Here is an 18,761-nt window from a genome sequence, read left to right as displayed (position 1 = left end):
GGTCAATGGCAGCATCACTTGGCATCTGATCTCAAGTAGAAGTGCTTGGCTCTCACACCACCTGACCAAGACGGGGAAATATTCTCTGCTAACATCAACATTCCTTATCTTCATGATTACCTGTAGTAACCTGTCAAAATCTTTACCTTCAGGAAGTTTGAAGATATTTGGGTCCACATTAAGATGCATAGTCCCATAATCAAATTCATATTTGTCATAATGTGAGCCAAACAAGGTGTTGTATCCCTTCATTTCATAATGGACAGGAACGGGACCATTTGTAGAATTGGTGATCCAAACGGTGTAAGTATTCTTCTTTTTATTCTCATAAGTAACATTTTGCCATATGCTGCAGTGATGTCCCTTATATTCCTCTTCTTTTATGAACTACAAAGATTGACATTAAAATACATGATCACACCACAACTGCGGATAAGTTCAAAACATGATACTGAAAGTTAACTTCACTTACCTCTAGCGTTTAATACAAATCCTGAAACATCTGCATTCCTTGTTCATAAGGCGATTGTTTCTTTGCGCTTTTTCACTGAAGTAAAAAGACAAGCTGACCACATTGAAGAAACTGGTATTAACTGGTGAGCTGGTCACTGCTGGTTCTTGGACAATCCAGAAACAATTGTTTCACCTCTGCTTGTTTTAGCTGTGCTGAAACTAATCTGTCTGCACTCACATCAGGACTGCTAAGCCTGTAGCATAATTAAAATGCTAGTGGACAGCAGTAGTTAAAAGTGTTGAAAATGTCCTCCCGAGAACTGGGTTTCAGGTGGCAGCATGAATCTTTTCACTTCATGGGGAAATATTGTAGCCCTTTGACTAAAAACCCATACTATCGACAGTCCTTTAACCAAAGACCATTGGTAGTTAGAGAAAGAAAACAATGTTCTCCACTCATGCTAATCTCCATGTGATGTCAGTACAGGCAGATTAGCATTAGCACAGGGAAAACAATTAAGGTGGGTAGATAGAGCTGGCATCATTGAGACTCAAGTGAATGAGTTCACTTCTGATGTGTTCTTCGGTTAATGAGCAGAGCATGGCGATCAATTGAAACAACGGAGTTTTTGCCCACTTAAGACCCTCAATTGGCAATGGATGGGAAAGCTGTCCATGGGCCTTCCCCCATGGACTTAATTGGGATGGAGGTGGGATGGCAGAGGGCTTGCCACCCAGCGCCCTTTCCAGCCGATTAAATACCCCCGCCACTAAAGTCGCCACAGGGGAGGACATTAATTTCTACCCAAAGGTGGCAGAAGTTTGGCAACTGTCTCCTGCAAATGATGCTAATTCAAATGTTAATTTTAAAATTGAGATTGATAGGTATTCATTAACCAAAGGGACTAAGGGATATGGTAATCCACAGTCACCCGGGGAATTGCTCATAAATTGCAGGATATCCCTCCCTCTGCTGTTTTATGTTGGTTCTCTTTCTCTTTTGTCTTTCTTCTTCCCCTTCCCAACTCTTCTTTTTCTTTCTCTCTGTCAATTTTTTGTTCTTTCCTTTTGGGTGAGAGTTGGTGGTTGGTACTGCGTGGAGGTGAGGTGCAGGTGGGGAAGGTTTAGAGATTTAGCTCTTGGAAACTCTTCTATCTTTCTTCCTCAATCACTCATAATTTCCTCCAAAAGCCTTGCTCCCATGTTGTTTCATTCCTCTTCCTACCATACCTTCGCTGCCATTACTGATAAAATTCGCTGGCTCATTCTCTAAGTGAAGGAGGAATCTGGAGCCAGTCTGTCCTTAACATACCTTTTACCCACCTCCAATATTCTCCCTCCACTTGGACCCCTCCCTCTGGATTCTTACCTTCTCTTGATCTTTTCATTGAGAACTGTCGGCGTGACATTAGCCATCTCAATTTCTCTGCTTCTCTCACCCATTCTAATCTGTCTCTCTCTGAACTCACTGCACTCCGTTCTCTCAGGTCCAACCCCAACATTGTCATCAAACCCGCTGATAAGGGTGGTACTGTTGTTGTCTGGCGCATTGACCTCTACCTCGCGGAGGCTGAGCGTCAACTCGCAGACATTTCCTCCTACCTCTCCCTGGACCATGACCCCACCACAGAACATCAAGCCATTGTTTCCAGGACTGTCACTGACCTCATCTCCTCTGGAGATCTTCCTCCCACAGCTTCCAACTTGATAGTCGCCCAACCTCGGACGGCCCGCTTCTACCTCCTACCCAAAATCCACAAACAGAACTGTCCTGGCAGACCGATCATGTCAGCCTGTTCCTGCCCCACGGAACTCATTTCTCGTTATCTTGACTCCCTTCTCTCTCCCCTTGTTCAGTCCCTTCCCACCTACATCCGTGATTCCTCTGACACCTTACGTCACATCAACAATTTCCAGTTCCCTGGCCCCAACCGCTTCCTCTTCACCATGGATGTCCAATCCCTCTACACCTCTATTCCCCACCAGGATGGTCTGAGGGCCCTTAGCTTCCTCCTTGAACAGAGGCCCCAACAATCCCCATCCACCACTACTCTCCTCCGTCTGGCTGAACTTGTTCTCACACTGAACAATTTCTCCTTTAACTCCTCTCACTTCCTCCAAATAAAAGGTGTGGCTATGGGTACCCGCATGGGCCCCAGCTGTGCCTGTCTCTTTATGGGGTATGTGGAACATTCCTTGTTCCAGTCCTACTCCGGCCCCCTCCCACAACTCTTTCTCCGGTACATCGATGATTACTTCGGTGCTGCTTCATGCTCTTGTCGGGACCTGGAAAAATGTATTAATTTTGCTTCCAATCTCCACCCCTCCATCATCTTCACATGGTCCATCTCTGACACTTCTCTTCCCTTCCTTGACCTCTCTGTCTCAATTTCTGATGATAGACTGTCCACCAATATCCATTACAAGCCTACCGACTCCCACAGCTACCTCGACTACAGCTCCTCACACCCTGCTTCTTGTAAAGACTCCATCCCATTCTCTCAGTTCCTTCGCCTCCGTCGCATCTGTTCTGATGACGCTACCTTCAAAAACAGCTCCTCTGACATGTCCTCCTTCTTCCTTAACCTAGGTTTTCCATCCACGGTCGTTGACAGGGCCCTCAACCGTGTCCGGCCCATATCCCACGCATCCGCCCTCACGCCTTCTCCTCCTTCCCAGAAACATGATAGGGTCCCCCTTGTCCTCACTTATCACCCCACCAGCCTCCGCATTCAAAGGATCATCCTCCGCCATTTCCGCCAACTCCAGCATGATGCCACCACCAAACACATCTTCCCTTCACCCCCCCTGACGGCATTCCGTAGGGATCGTTCCCTCCGGGACATCCTGGTCCACTCCTCCATCACCCCCTACTCCTCAACCCCCACTTATGGCACCTCCCCATGCCCACGCAGAAGATGCAACACCTGCCCCTTCACTTCCTCTCTCCTCACCGTCCAAGGGCCCAAACACTCCTTTCAAGTGAAGCAGCATTTCACTTGCATTTCCCCTAACTTAGTCTACTGCATTCTTTGCTCCCAATGCGGTCTCCTCTACATTGGAGAGACCAAACGCAAACTGGGCGACCGCTTTGCGGAACACCTGCGGTCTGTCCGCAAGAAAGACCCAAACCTCCCTGTCGCTTGCCATTTTAACACTCCACCCTGTTCTCTTGCCCACATGTCTGTCCTTGGCTTGCTGCATTGTTCCAGTGAAGCCCAACGCAAACTGGAGGAACAGCACCTCATCTTCCGACTAGGCACTTTACAACCTTCTGGGCTGAATATTGAATTCAACAACTTTAGATCTTAAACTCCCCCTCCCCCCATCCCCACCCCGTTTCTTTTCCCCCCCCACCCGCTTTTTTTTCAATAATTTATATAGATTCTTCTTTCCCCACCTATTTCCATTATTTTTAAATCTAAAACTAAAACCTTGTTAGCCTTTCCACCCCACCCCCACTAGAGCTGTACTTTGAATATCCTGTCCTCCATTCTTAATTAGCACTTTTCTCAGACAAAACACCTCTTTGACCCTTTTGTCTGTGACATCTTTTGATTATCTGCTCATCTCCACAATCACCACACCCTCAATGTGTCTCTCTCTCCCCCCCCACCACCCCCCACCACCCCCCCGCCCCCCACCCCCCCACCCACCTTAAACCAGTTTATATTTCTCCCTTCTTCTAACTATGCTTCAGTTCTGCCGAAGGGCCATGAAGGCTCGAAACGTTAACTGATTTCTTCTCCGCCGATGCTGCCAGACCTGCTGAGTTTTTCCAGGTAATTCTGTTTTTGTTTTGTCCTTAACATATGTTTATTTACAAAACCCAGAGGACAGAGGCACAGACTCCCTTTTCCACAGGTGAAAACTGGTTCTTATATATACTTAAGAATAATGCCCTAACTTTTCCCCAGTTAGTAACAGATGCTCTCACTTACAACTACAGAATGCGCTTCATTGTGACTGGACTGTAACATTAACATTACCCTCTCTCTCTCATTGAGTTATCTGTTCAACCACCTGATATTTCCCTTCCCCAAACTCCATTATACCCCTTTAGCTCTTCATATTTCTTGTTAGTATTTTCTTGCCTTTAATTATATTTCCTTTGTTTCCTTTTACAAATTCTGATTTTGATGTTCTCCTTATTTCAACTTAATTTTCAGCTAAATTCTAAGCTTTAGTAGATGTTACAACATTCTTACCTGAAAGCCCTCCAAACTTGGAAAGACAGACTGTGGAAGGATTGGATCATCGATGGTTCCATTTACTTGGAAGCATTTGATAACATTTATCTCAGTTTCTGTCGTCTCTGGAGAAACCTTGTAACTAATTCCATGCGGCTTTTCAAATCCATGCTGCAGAGTTATAACCTGGCCTGTCAAATTGGAAAGAATCTGTTTATAAGTTTCCAATTAAAAATAGCAATAGTAAAGGACAGCTGTGAGCGGATCACTATCAAGCCTATTGTTTGCACCCACTAAACTTCCACTCAGAAACAACCTGTATATATTTATTGTGGGATTTTACAGAACTAGAGTAATAACAAGTAGCTACATTTCAAAAGTAATTACTCATCAGGAAGATTAAAGAACAGTTTATACTTCAACTTGGCATGATAATATCGGTGATAGGCCATCGATCTGAAACATTAATTCTGTTTTGCTCTCTACTAATGCTGCCTGACCTGCCCAATAATTCCAGCATTTTGTGTTTTTATTTCAGATTTCCAACTTCTGCAGTATTTTGGTTTTGTGTTTATGATGAGATCAATGTCGACAGAAATTTCTAGATCTTGGGGTTACAGTCACAGCCCTAGAATAAGAGGTTGGCCATTTAGGACTGAGATGATGAGAAGTTTCTTCACTCAGAGGCTTGTGAATCTTTGGAATTCTCCATCTCAGGGAGCTGTGGATGCTCAGCTGATTTTTTTCTGGATTACTAGTCCAGTGACATTACCATTACACCACCATCCCCGCAATGGTGAATACATTCAAGATAGAGATTGATAGAATTTGGACTTTCAGGGAATTAAGGGGATAGGAAGATGAAGCTGAGCTAGAAAAGCAGTCGTGATTTTATTGAACGGGGGAGCACGCTGAAGGGGCAGTGTTGTCTGCTTCTGCTCCTATTCTCATGTTCTTAAATTATGAAATTAAAACTTTCACAATTTCTTCAAATTGGACCATTGCTTTCACCATGAACTCCAGGGTTTTAAACAAACTCATTCAATAAGTTCTAACTGACTCTGGTTCCCAGAATCACATTTTCTTCTTTTTCTAAGATTCCCTATCTTCCTATGACATTTGTCAATTGAGAAGTTGCGCAGACAGCTTACTCCCGATCCTCTGTCAATACTGTCTTGGGAAACTGGGTAAGGTTGGTCAAGTTGAGTTTTCCCTTAATTTAATCAGGAAACTTTTTTTTTTTAAACTTGATTCTTTTTTTTTATTCATTCACGGGATGTGGGTGTCGCTGGCTGGGCCAGCATTTATTGCCCATCCCTAGTTGCCCTTGAGAAGGTGGTGGTGAGCTGCCTTCTTGAACTGCTGCAGTCCATGTGGTGTAGGTACACCCACAGTGCTGTTAGGAAGGGAGTTCCAGGATTTTGACCCAGCGACAGTGAAGGAACGATGATATATTTCCAAATCAGGATGGTGAGTGACTTGGAGGAGAACTTCCAGGTGGTGGTATTCCCATCTATCTGCTGCCCTTGTCCTTCTAGGTGTGGGTTTGGAAGGTGCTGTCTAAGCAGCATTGGTGAGTTGCTGCAGTGCATCTTGTAGATGGTACACACTGCTGCTACTGTGCCTTGGTGGTGGAGGGAGTGAATGTTTGTGGATGTGGTGCCAATCATGCGGGCTGCTTTGTCCTGGACAGTGTCAAGCTTCTTGAGTGTTGTGGGAGCTGCACTCATCCAGGCAAGTGGGGAGTATTCCATCACACTCCTGGCTTGTGCCTTGTAGATGGTGGACAGGCTTTGAGGAGTCAGGAGGTGAGTTACTCATCGCAGGATTCCTAGCCTCTGACCTGCTCATATAGCTACAGTATTTATATGGCTAGTCCCGTTCAGTTTCTAGTCAATGGTAACCCCCAGGATGTTGATGGTGGGGGATTCAATGATGGTAATGCCATTGAACATCATGAGGTGATGGTTAGATTCTCTCTTGTTGGAGATGGTCATTGCCTGGCACTTGTGTAGTGCGAATGTTACTTGCCACTTGTCAGCCCAAGCCTGGATATTGTCCAGGTCTTGCTGCATTTGGACATGGACTGCTTCAGTATCTGAGGAGTTGCGGATGGTGCTGAACATTGTCCAGTCATCAGCGAACTTCTGGTCTTATGATGGAAGGAAGGTCATTGATGAAGCAGCTAAAGATAGTTGGGCTGAGGACACTACTCTGAGGAACTCCTGCAGTGATGTCCTGGAGCTGAGACGACTGACCTCCAACAACCACAACCATCTTCCTTTGTGCTAGGTATGACTCCAACCAGTGTTTGGAGTCATACATAATACAGAGTCATCACAATACAGTGATAATTATGGGGGATGGGATTCAAGTGCTACTTTATCATTATAAATGGCCACAATATTTTTAAAACAATTTTATCCATTTGCTGACATAAACTGGGAGGTTTTAATGAAATAATCATCAGATGCTAACAACCTTGACACAATAATATGTCATGTTCAACAATTCTACTATTAGCTAATTTGAGTATTGCTGAAAAAAGAGACATGTTGCCTAAACTGTTCATTTTGCACTCATCAGGATGGATTGCAAGATTACACATTAAAAGGGAGAAAAATTTATACTACAAGGGAAGAGAGTGCTGATTGGTTGGCAAGTGGACTGTGATTGGTAGAGGTATTGCCATGGAGAATGCAGCAGAGAACAGTTAACTGCCAAGCTTTTGTTCAAAATCAAACCAGGCAGGTCAAGTCTGGTCAAGGCCTTACCATGGAGAATGAACCAGAGAATGGCTGTTCCCCAAGCTTTTGTTTAGTTGAAAAGGTGCAATGCGTGGACATGCTCCTCCTGTCTGCAAACACAGGGCCCTGTGGGTTAATTGCTGTGGCTTCCAGCATGTGTATGTGGGCCACACTGTGAGCCTGGCTGAGTCTTAAATTGGTTTTCAGTGTAATTCTTAGTACAGTCAGGGTTGTTTAGTAGGTGCTGTCCAATCGTAGAATCACATCTAATGTTGGAAATTATGGGCAGAATCGTCCCAGATTTGCGCTAAGCACAGTAGCAGGCATGAAAAAGGTTGTTTTACCCACTGGCTGCAATGGCAGGTTTTTGCACAGTAAAGTCCCATTCCCAGCGCGTCCTGCCTCATTAATAATGGATTCATGGGAAACACTCGGGATCGCTGGCGGGTCAGCCTCTGATTTGCCTACCCCACTGTCACCTCAGCCTTCAATAATCCAGGCCCCATATTTTAAGGGATCAAAAGCCGCTGGAAAGTCATGGCTGCCAAAGGGAGGAAACATGTTGCCCTCAAATTTAGCAATGCCTCCCTTGGGCACCTACTCGGTTTAGCAGAGACCCATCGTGAAGTCCTCTACCCACCCCTCAGGGTGAAAGCCATCAAGCAAAGCCACCAATCTAGCATCGGAGGCAGTAGCAGCGGTGGTCAGCACCAATGCCTTGCAAAAGAGGACAGCCCCCCCAGTGCCAAAAGAGGATGAATGGTCTCTTCCATTCCACCAGGGTAAGTCACTCTTCTCATCACTCTCAACTCACACACTCACAAACCCATCACACATCCACAGGGATCCCACTCACTGCCAGTTCAAGGGGCATCACAATTTATTCTCTCACACACACCTTCATCTGCCCTGTGGATCATGTCCTCATCCCATCCATGGCATCACTCACCACCCACACATGCCCGGCATACGTATTATCTGGTCTGCCAGGTGTCCTGCTTACACTCTCTCTGTCTTCATGCAGAACAAGCTGGCACACAACAAAAGGTAGAGGTCGCAGACTGGTACAGGAGTAACCAACATCATTGTCCTCACAGAATTCGAAAACAGAGCCATCCAGCTGGCCGCGAGGATCTGGACCAGTCCTGTGCCGACGGTGAGATCAGCGCTGCTCAACCAAGTGAGGATGCAGCAGTGCAACATCCATCAGACAGCCATGCTGTGAGTCAGTTCCCCTGTTCCGCAGTCCCCTGCCAGGCACTAATTATCCCTCCTTGCTTTCATAGGCACATCAGGGAAGCAGCCAAGGGGCCCACGAGCCTGGTCCTCGACTCAAGCCCCCAGGACACCTCCGAAGAAGAATCTGATGACAACCTAATTGAATTCCCATCACAGCATCACCCACGCCCTCCACCAGTGCAAAGACACACACCTCGGTGGGATCTAGTTTTATCGTGTCCTCAGGATCACAATCTGGTGAGCACATCGCACTTTCTGATCCACAGCAGGTGGAGGCAGGGACTTCCCAGGTTTCTGGCACTCGGACCACCACTGCCACTGCCTCCCATGTTCGATCAATGACTTTGCTTGATGGATTTTGCGCGGAGCTGGGGTATAAGACTTCACGGTGGGCCCCCACTGCGTCTAGTAGGCACCCAAGGGAGGCGTCACTAAATTTGAGGGCAGCATGTTTCATCCCTTTGGCAGCCGTGACTTTCCAGCAGCTTCCAATCCCTTAGAGCTAGCTCTGTGCAGGGGCGGCCTTTAAATATGGTGCCCAGAAATCCACTGAGTCCGAGTCAGATGAGGAGCCTCTGGACTCGGTCATGTCACAGTTGCTGGAGCTGCAAAGGCAAACTCGGGAACATCAGGAAGGGATGTCCGCTGCACTCCTCAGATTGCAAGCCACAATGGACGAGTCTGTCTGCCTTCAGTCTGAGGTGTTGGCGCCAGCATGCCAATGCACTGAGGTCAACACTGGTAGGATGGCAGCTGGCATGGAGATCTTGGTCCAGGACATCGCTCCTGTACTGCTGCATGGGCTGAACTCCATCGCTGATGCCATAGTTGGCCTCCAACAGTGTCAACATGAGATGGATGCGGGGCAGCTCGATCTTAATCCATTTACCCTTCTCCTCATGGAGTCAGCAAGGGACCGTTGGGCACCCATAGGGAGGAGGACCAGCTGCTCGACACCCTGGTGCCATCCACTCAGGTGACTCCGGGAATGTCCGGCCAATCTAAATCCCCTCTTCCTGTGACCCCCGCAGCTGCAGCTCCACAGGCCGAGGTGGGTGCAGCTGGCCCCCAGCAGGACACCCAAAGCAGGCCGGGCCCCTTGCGGTCCCGGCCCTCCAGAGGACACCCATCAAGGTCATCACAGACAGGGCGTAGCAGTCAGCAGGCTGTGGATGTCGGGGGGAGCACCAAGACGTAGCGGCAGGGTTAGGAAAGTTAAGAAGATGAGCAGCCTGAGCATGGGTGTTAATCACTTGTACATAATGTTCACGGTTGTAAATAAAGTCCCAAGAACGTCTCCTTGCCTATGGTTCCTTGTTCTGATGAGCAGTGTTCGTGTCACTCAGATGTGAGTCCTTGGTTCCTGCAGAAGATAAAGGCAGATATCCCAGTCCAGGGCCTCTTCCCTGTGCTCTGTGCAGCCTTCAGACCACAGTGATGGTCCAGCCTCACACTCCATGCACATATTAGTGATGTTGCACCTTGATGCTGCTGGTCACTGCTGCCAGAATGTCATGAGCAGGCTTCACAGAGTTACGTCATACTCTCTGTGCTCTCAGCACCTTTGAGGTGGGGCTGGCCCCCATCACACCAGTGGCACTGTGCTCCTGAAGGGGGTCAGGTGCTGAAGGCTGATAAAGGATCAGGTGCATTTAAAGTTTCACGTCTGCATCTCCATGATACGACCCTGATCACAGAGCACAAGTGAGCTGCCCCCAGCCAGACAGGAGTCAGACATTCTCAGAGGCTATGTGAAGACCTATCGAGTGTCCTCACTGCATGTCATCATCATTCTCCTGGAATCTAGCGACTATTAGGGCCTCTGCTGCATCTCCATGACATTAGGACGAGGGTATGTGTGCTGCCATAGGCCACACAGGAGTCAAATGTTCACAGATGCAAGGTGTCTGGACTGTCCTCATTGTGTCTTGTCATCATCCTCCACAAATCTTGTGGCTATGGGGGCCTCCCAAGCACACCTGCCCGTCTGGCCAATGCAATGGCTAGCAGCATTAGCCTTGTTATACCGTCGCTCTGCTGCACCCACATGGGTGTCATCAGCCCCGGCCTCTGTGGGTGGCCCTTGTTCCCAAGGAGCCAACCCTGCAGCCTCTGTGGACCCTGGAAGATGTCAGGGATCTGAGACCTGCTAAGGATGTAGGCATCGTGGACGCTCCCTGGGAATCGTGCGCAGTCCTGTAGGATGCGTTTGTGGTGGTCGCACTCCAGCTGAACATTCAGTGAGCCCTTCTGGCTGACACAGTTGACTGCTTATTGCCACAGAGATCTAACCACCACGTGAATGCAGTCGATGGCACCCCGCACCTGTGGTAAACCTGAGATCTGCCCATATTCCAGCGCTCTTGCTTCCTGGCTTTCCTGATCCCGGGCAAAATGCACAAAGTTCTGTGCCTTCTGAAGATGGTGTCTGTGACCTCCTGGATACACTTGTACGTGGAGCCTTGCGAGATCCCTCACAGGTCACCTGTGGAGCCCTGGAAGAAGCCACTGACATAAACATTGAGTGCCGCTGTCACTTTCACCGCCACTGGCAATGGACGCCCTTCAAGTTTCCCTAGCACCAAATCCTGCAGCAGGTGGCATGTGACCAACCAGTTCCCTAGACATGCGCAGTCTTCGGTGACACTGGTTCTCTCTCATCTGCAGGAATGACAAGAGCCATCTATAGACTCTGGGTCTAGCGAAGTGCCTACAATCCTCGGCTCTCTGTGGATCTTCAACTGCGTGCACTGCAGACCCTGCCGCTCCTTCATCTTGAGAGAGGTGTTCCTCCCTTTACGTGCCTCCACTGCTCTTTTCTTCTTCTCTGCTCTCTGTAAGCCAAGAGGCATACCGGTAAATCACCAGGCTCCATGATCCTGATGTTCTCCTCCTGCAGGGTCAAAGAGAGAGATGCATGGGTCAGTATATGTATCCTAAGAACCTCTCTTGGTTAAGTCTGAAGGCCCCTTTACCCATGCCAGAAAGTGCTGGCCACCACTTGGATGGCCAGTGTGTAGTGCGCTCATTGGCTGTCCGAAACCCCACCCACCTCCACCCCACTTCACTTGACCGATTGGCAGCAGCTTTGCCCATTGGACTGAATGCTGTGCTCTCAGCTCAGGCACAGGCATTCTCCTAACCTGCACTGCAAGGCTGCGCTGTTAGCTGGAATGATGGATACTGGTCCAAACCTGAATAAAGACATTGCCAGGAGCTGTGAGCGTCTCCACCAGTGACTGCACCATGGCCACCTTTCACAAGGGGATTCTACAACTTACCCAGTTGGCCAATTGTTCTGTTGCCCCCTAAAACGCACATTAATCTGCAGTCTGTGCCCAAGGGGTGAAAGGTTCTGGAGCATTTGGTGTCACTTTCATGCTTTTGTGTTGCCTGAGTGGGCAGAAACGCTTCCGAGGCCGGACTCCAAGCCTGTCAATGGAGCTGCTGCTGAACAGTCTCAGCTGTGGAAGAATGTTCACTTTTGACCAGCTTTTCCAAATGCGTGGCCACTTCCCTCAAACACCCCCCTCCCCCCAGCATGTGCTTGTGTACTTCCTTCAGTCAGTGCTGCCTTGCCCCCCAACCACCCACCCCCACCACCCCCGCCATCGGCCTCACCTGCAATGGACCCCTTGCCCCGGCACCACACTGAAAGCCAGCTGGGGAAAAGTGACCTGCCTGTGCTCCCTGCGAATGTGCAGCGCCTCTTCCTTGATGGCAGACGGGCGATGCTCGCAAGCGTTGTGCCAGGCTGTGTGCACTCGCCTCAGAGTTCCCCTCGGAGTTCAGGTCACCAGGTGGACGTCACTTATGTACAGTTGTGAAACACGTCGGCATACAATCAGGCTGATGTGCCCAGATGATTCAGCATGGGGGGGATGATTCCGGCGAGCAGGGCTTATAATGGAATGCTAAAGTATTGAAACTAGGTTCCCGATGGGCGGCGGCCGGAAACATGGCCCACCATTGACAGGTGGAGTGGATGATCGCTAACTGGTTTCTTGATGGCACGGAACCGATTTTTGGCCTTCTCACCTTATTGTTCCACCCTGCCCACTATGATGCCTCACGCCAAAGGGACCGGACAATTCCGCCCTATATCTTGAGTTTTGCAAACATGTGCAAAATCTGTTAAATTCCATTGCAAACATGTTAAATTCCATTAGATATGATTTCCCCGATTGGACAGCACTTGCTAAACAATCCTGAGTGTGTTAAGAATTGCGCTGAAAACCAATTTAAGATTATCAGCTCACAGTGTGGCTCACTTATGCATGCTAGAAGCCACATATTTACACACATTCCTTTGAATACAGAAGAAGCATGTCCATGCATTGCGCCTTTTTCAACTGAACAAAAGTTTGTGGGACAGCCTTTCCCTGGTTCATTCCCCATGGCAAGGCCTTGACCAATCAGAGTCGACCTGCCTAGTTTGAATTTGAACAAAAACTTGGGAATTAAATGTTCCCTGATGCATTCTCCATGGCAACACCTCTATCATTCAGAGTCCACTTGCCAATCAATCAGCACTCTCTTCTCATGCAGTATAAATTGTTGATCCCTGTACTGTTAGTAATCTTGCGATCTGCCTTGATGAGTGCAAGATGAAAAGCTTTGATAACATATCTCTTTTTTCAGCAATATTAGCTAATTCCAAATTGTAGCGTCATTCCTAAATCTGCAAAAAGTAAAAATTTGTAGGAATTCTTCTCAGTCAGGCAGTTCCACATCCTTATCAAAATAAAAACAGAATTACCTGGAAAAACTCAGCAAGTCTGGCAGCATCGGCGGAGAAGAAATCAGTCAACGTTTCGAGCCCTCATGGCCCTTCAGCAGAACTGAAGCATAGTTTCAACAAGGGAGAAATATAAATTGGTTTAAGGTGGGTGGGGGGGAAGAGACACATTGAGGGTGTGGTGTGAGCAGATAATCAAAAGATGTCAGAGACAAAAGGGTCAAAGAGGTGTTGAAGGTGGTGGTCTTTGTCTGAGAAAAGTGCTAATTAAGAATGCAAGACAGGATATTCAAAGTACAGCTCTAGTGGGGGTGGGGTGGAAAGACTAAAGGTTTTAGTTTTAGATTTAAAAATAATGGAAATAGGTGGGGAAAGAAGAATCTATATAGATTATTGAAAAAAAAGGCGGGTGGGGGGGGGAAAGAAACGGGGTGGGGATGGGGGGAGGGGGAGTTTAAGATCTAAAGTTGTTGAATTCAATATTCAGCCCAGAAGGCTGTAAAGTGCCTAGTCGGAAGATGAGGTGCTGTTCCTCCAGTTTGCGTTGGGCTTCACTGGAACAATGCAGCAAGCCAAGGACAGACATGTGGGCAAGAGAACAGGGTGGAGTGTTAAAATGGCAAGCGACAGGGAGGTTTGGGTCTTTCTTGCGGACAGACCGCAGGTGTTCCACAAAACGGTCGCCCAGTTTGCGTTTGGTCTCTCCAATGTAGAGGAGACCGCATTGGGAGCAACGAATGCAGTAGACTAAGTTAGGGGAAATGCAAGTGAAATGCTGCTTCACTTGAAAGGAGTGTTTGGGCCCTTGGACGGTGAGGAGAGAGGAAGTGAAGGGGCAGGTGTTGCATCTTCTGCGTGGGCATGGGGAGGTGCCATAAGTGGGGGTTGAGGAGTAGGGGGTGATGGAGGAGTGGACCAGGGTGTCCCAGAGGGAACGATCCCTACGGAATGCTGTCAAGGGGGGTGAAGGGAAGATGTGTTTGGTGGTGGCATCATGCTGGAGTTGGCGGAAATGGCGGAGGATGATCCTTTGAATGCGGAGGCTGGTGGGGTGATAAGTGAGGACAAGGGGGACCCTATCATGTTTCTGGGAAGGAGGAGAAGGCGTGAGGGAGGATGCGCGGGATATGGGCCGGACACGGTTGAGGGCCCTGTCAACGACCGTGGATGGAAAACCTCGGTTAAGGAAGAAGGAGGACATGTCCGAGGAGCTGTTTTTGAAGGTAGCGTCATCAGAACAGATGCGACGGAGGCGAAGGAACTGAGAGAATGGGATGGAGTCTTTACAGGAAGCGGGGTGTGAGGAGCTGTAGTCGAGGTAGCTGTGGGAGTCGGTAGGCTTGTAATGGATATTGGTGGACAGTCTATCATCAGAAATTGAGACAGAGAGGTCAAGGAAGGGAAGAGAAGTGTCAGAGATGGACCATGTGAAGATGATGGAGGGGTGGAGATTGGAAGCAAAATTAATAAATTTTTCCAGGTCCCGACGAGAGCATGAAGCAGCACCGAAGTAATCATCGATGTACCGGAGAAAGAGTTGTGGGAGGGGGCCGGAGTAGGACTGGAACAAGGAATGTTCCACATACCCCATAAAGAGACAGGCATAGCTGGGGCCCATGCGGGTACCCATAGCCACACCTTTTATTTGGAGGAAGTGAGAGGAGTTAAAGGAGAAATTGTTCAGTGTGAGAACAAGTTCAGCCAGACGGAGGAGAGTAGTGGTGGATGGGGATTGTTGGGGCCTCTGTTCAAGGAAGAAGCTAAGGGCCCTCAGACCATCCTGGTGGGGGATGGAGGTGTAGAGGGATTGGACATCCATGGTGAAGAGGAAGCGGTTGGGGCCAGGGAACTGGAAATTGTTGATGTGACGTAAGGTGTCAGAGGAATCACGGATGTAGGTGGGAAGGGACTGGACAAGGGGAGAGAGAAGGGAGTCAAGATAATGAGAAATGAGTTCCGTGGGGCAGGAACAGGCTGACACGATCGGTCTGCCAGGACAGTTCCCGCCGCACCCTTTTTCAAAGCTGCGCGTGCCCCCAGTTTCATTTTATTCTTCGCCTCATCCGTCGCCTCAACAAGAAACTTTTTCTCTTTCTCTCAAGTGCTAAGGAACGCAAGCTCCAACAACTCATCGACTCCAACACCCATCGGGGACCCTCCACCCCTGCTTGTCCCTCCGTCCTCACCCCATCTTCCAATCCCAGCCCCAGCCGCGTATTCACTATACCCCCTGACCTTCCCCTCTCCGATGCTGAACGTTCAGTGCTCAGCAAAGGACTTAGTTTCATACCCTTACGCCCTCATCTCAATGAATTTCGGGCTCGGCATGATGCTGAACTCTTCTTCCGCCGTCTTCGTCTCCGTGCTCACTTCTTTGGGCAGGAGTCCTCTCCCCGTTCAGCGGATCCTTTTACCCACCTCCAATATTCTCCCTCCACTTGGACCCCTCCCTCTGGATTCTTACCTTCTCTTGATCTTTTCATTGAGAACTGTCGGCGTGACATTAGCCGTCTCAATTTCTCTGCTCCTCTCACCCATTCTAATCTGTCTCTCTCTGAACTCACTGCACTCCGTTCTCTCAGGTCCAACCCCAACATTGTCATCAAACCCGCTGACAAGGGTGGTACTGTTGTTGTCTGGCGCATTGACCTCTACCTCGCGGAGGCTGAGCGTCAACTCGCAGACGTTTCCTCCTACCTCTCCCTGGACCATGACCCCACCACAGAACATCAAGCCATTGTTTCCAGGACTGTCACTGACCTCATCTCCTCTGGAGATCTTCCTCCCACAGCTTCCAACTTGATAGTCGCCCAACCTCGGACGGCCCGCTTCTACCTCCTACCCAAAATCCACAAACAGAACTGTCCTGGCAGACCGATCGTGTCAGCCTGTTCCTGCCCCACGGAACTCATTTCTCATTATCTTGACTCCCTTCTCTCTCCCCTTGTCCAGTCCCTTCCCACCTACATCCGTGATTCCTCTGACACCTTACGTCACATCAACAATTTCCAGTTCCCTGGCCCCAACCGCTTCCTCTTCACCATGGATGTCCAATCCCTCTACACCTCCATCCCCCACCAGGATGGTCTGAGGGCCCTTAGCTTCTTCCTTGAACAGAGGCCCCAACAATCCCCATCCACCACTACTCTCCTCCGTCTGGCTGAACTTGTTCTCACACTGAACAATTTCTCCTTTAACTCCTCTCACTTCCTCCAAATAAAAGGTGTGGCTATGGGTACCCGCATGGGCCCCAGCTATGCCTGTCTCTTTATGGGGTATGTGGAACATTCCTTGTTCCAGTCCTACTCCGGCCCCCTCCCACAACTCTTTCTCCGGTACATCGATGATTACTTCGGTGCTGCTTCATGCTCTCGTCGGGACCTGGAAAAATTTATTAATTTTGCTTCCAATCTCCACCCCTCCATCATCTTCACATGGTCCATCTCTGACACTTCTCTTCCCTTCCTTGACCTCTCTGTCTCAATTTCTGATGATAGACTGTCCACCAATATCCATTACAAGCCTACCGACTCCCACAGCTACCTCGACTACAGCTCCTCACACCCCGCTTCCTGTAAAGACTCCATCCCATTCTCTCAGTTCCTTCGCCTCCGTCGCATCTGTTCTGATGACGCTACCTTCAAAAACAGCTCCTCGGACATGTCCTCCTTCTTCCTTAACCGAGGTTTTCCATCCACGGTCGTTGACAGGGCCCTCAACCGTGTCCGGCCCATATCCCGCGCATCCTCCCTCACGCCTTCTCCTCCTTCCCAGAAACATGATAGGGTCCCCCTTGTCCTCACTTATCACCCCACCAGCCTCCGCATTCAAAGGATCATCCTCCGCCATTTCCGCCAACTCCAGCATGATGCCACCACCAAACACATCTTCCCTTCACCCCCCTTGACAGCATTCCGTAGGGATCGTTCCCTCTGGGACACCCTGGTCCACTCCTCCATCACCCCCTACTCCTCAACCCCCACTTATGGCACCTCCCCATGCCCACGCAGAAGATGCAACACCTGCCCCTTCACTTCCTCTCTCCTCACCGTCCAAGGGCCCAAACACTCCTTTCAAGTGAAGCAGCATTTCACTTGCATTTCCCCTAACTTAGTCTACTGCATTCGTTGCTCCCAATGCGGTCTCCTCTACATTGGAGAGACCAAACGCAAACTGGGCGACCGTTTTGTGGAACACCTGCGGTCTGTCCGCAAGAAAGACCCAAACCTCCCTGTCGCTTGCCATTTTAACACTCCACCCTGTTCTCTTGCCCACATGTCTGTCCTTGGCTTGCTGCATTGTTCCAGTGAAGCCCAACGCAAACTGGAGGAACAGCACCTCATCTTCCGACTAGGCACTTTACAGCCTTCTGGGCTGAATATTGAATTCAACAACTTTAGATCTTAAACTCCCCCTCCCCCCATCCCCACCCCGTTTCTTTCCCCCCCCTACCCGCCTTTTTTTTCAATAATCTATATAGATTCTTCTTTCCCCACCTATTTCCATTATTTTTAAATCTAAAACTAAAACCTTTAGTCTTTCCACCCCACCCCCACTAGAGCTGTACTTTGAATATCCTGTCTTGCATTCTTAATTAGCACTTTTCTCAGACAAAGACCACCACCTTCAACACCTCTTTGACCCTTTTGTCTCTGACATCTTTTGATTATCTGCTCACACCACACCCTCAATGTGTCTCTTCCCCCCCACCCACCTTAAACCAATTTATATTTCTCCCTTGTTGAAACTATGCTTCAGTTCTGCTGAAGGGCCATGGAGGCTCGAAACGTTGACTGATTTCTTCTCCGCCGATGCTGCCGGACTTGCTGAGTTTTTCCAGGTAATTCTGTTTTTGTTTTGGATTTCCAGCATCCGCAGTAGCTTTTAGCTTTTTGTTTTTATCCACATCCTTATCGTTGTTCATCTGTTGACTGAAGCTAAAGGGGGGAGATAACCCAGTTACAGAAACAGAAGGATGTAGACCAGAATTTAATCCCAAGAAAATCATAGGAAAAATCCAACTGCGATAAATTTACTCTTACTTGTCATATAAGGGTATGCCTTATTAACTCAAATAATATGTTAATCCATCAGGATGAAATCTGTACCATGGTAATATTCAATGCGGCTGACATCCGCAGAGAGGTTGTACCAAGCTTCAAACGGTTCTTCAATTTCAGCGTATGGTAATGACAGAATTCCTGTGAACAAATGTTTAAATGTTACTTTATTCTTGCTGTAAAAAAAAAATCCTCCCTTGCAACCGGAAGGAATTCAATCAATATCCCACCCTCTGAGTGTACATTCACATTTGGGTTCATTGGCTGTAAAGCACTTTGGAACATCAGGTGATCATGTAAAGTGCTGTATAAATGCAAGTGTTTCTTTCTTCAT

At 48.5% G+C, this 18,761-nt stretch overlaps 1 protein-coding gene across 3 annotated transcripts in view; it reads right to left on the bottom strand.

Annotated features, from left to right (window-relative positions):
• The window catches only part of LOC144696132 (digestive cysteine proteinase 2-like), a 440,777-nt gene that overhangs the window by 30,821 nt on the left and 391,195 nt on the right, over positions 1–18,761 (bottom strand). For all 3 annotated transcript variants that reach the window (XM_078567471.1, XM_078567472.1, XM_078567473.1), the window contains 3 exons: positions 18,476–18,568; positions 4,662–4,834; positions 147–387 (listed from right to left, as the gene is read on the bottom strand). In XM_078567471.1, coding sequence (XP_078423597.1) covers positions 147–387; positions 4,662–4,834; positions 18,476–18,568 — 507 coding nt within the window. The remainder of the gene's footprint in view (positions 1–146; positions 388–4,661; positions 4,835–18,475; positions 18,569–18,761) is intronic.

Source organism: Cetorhinus maximus, chromosome 21 (genome assembly GCF_964194155.1).
Source record: "Cetorhinus maximus chromosome 21, sCetMax3.hap1.1, whole genome shotgun sequence".
NCBI classification, from domain to species: Eukaryota; Metazoa; Chordata; class Chondrichthyes; order Lamniformes; family Cetorhinidae; genus Cetorhinus; species Cetorhinus maximus.
Note: the sequence above shows the minus strand (reverse complement) of the source record. Positions and strands in the feature narration are given on the sequence as shown.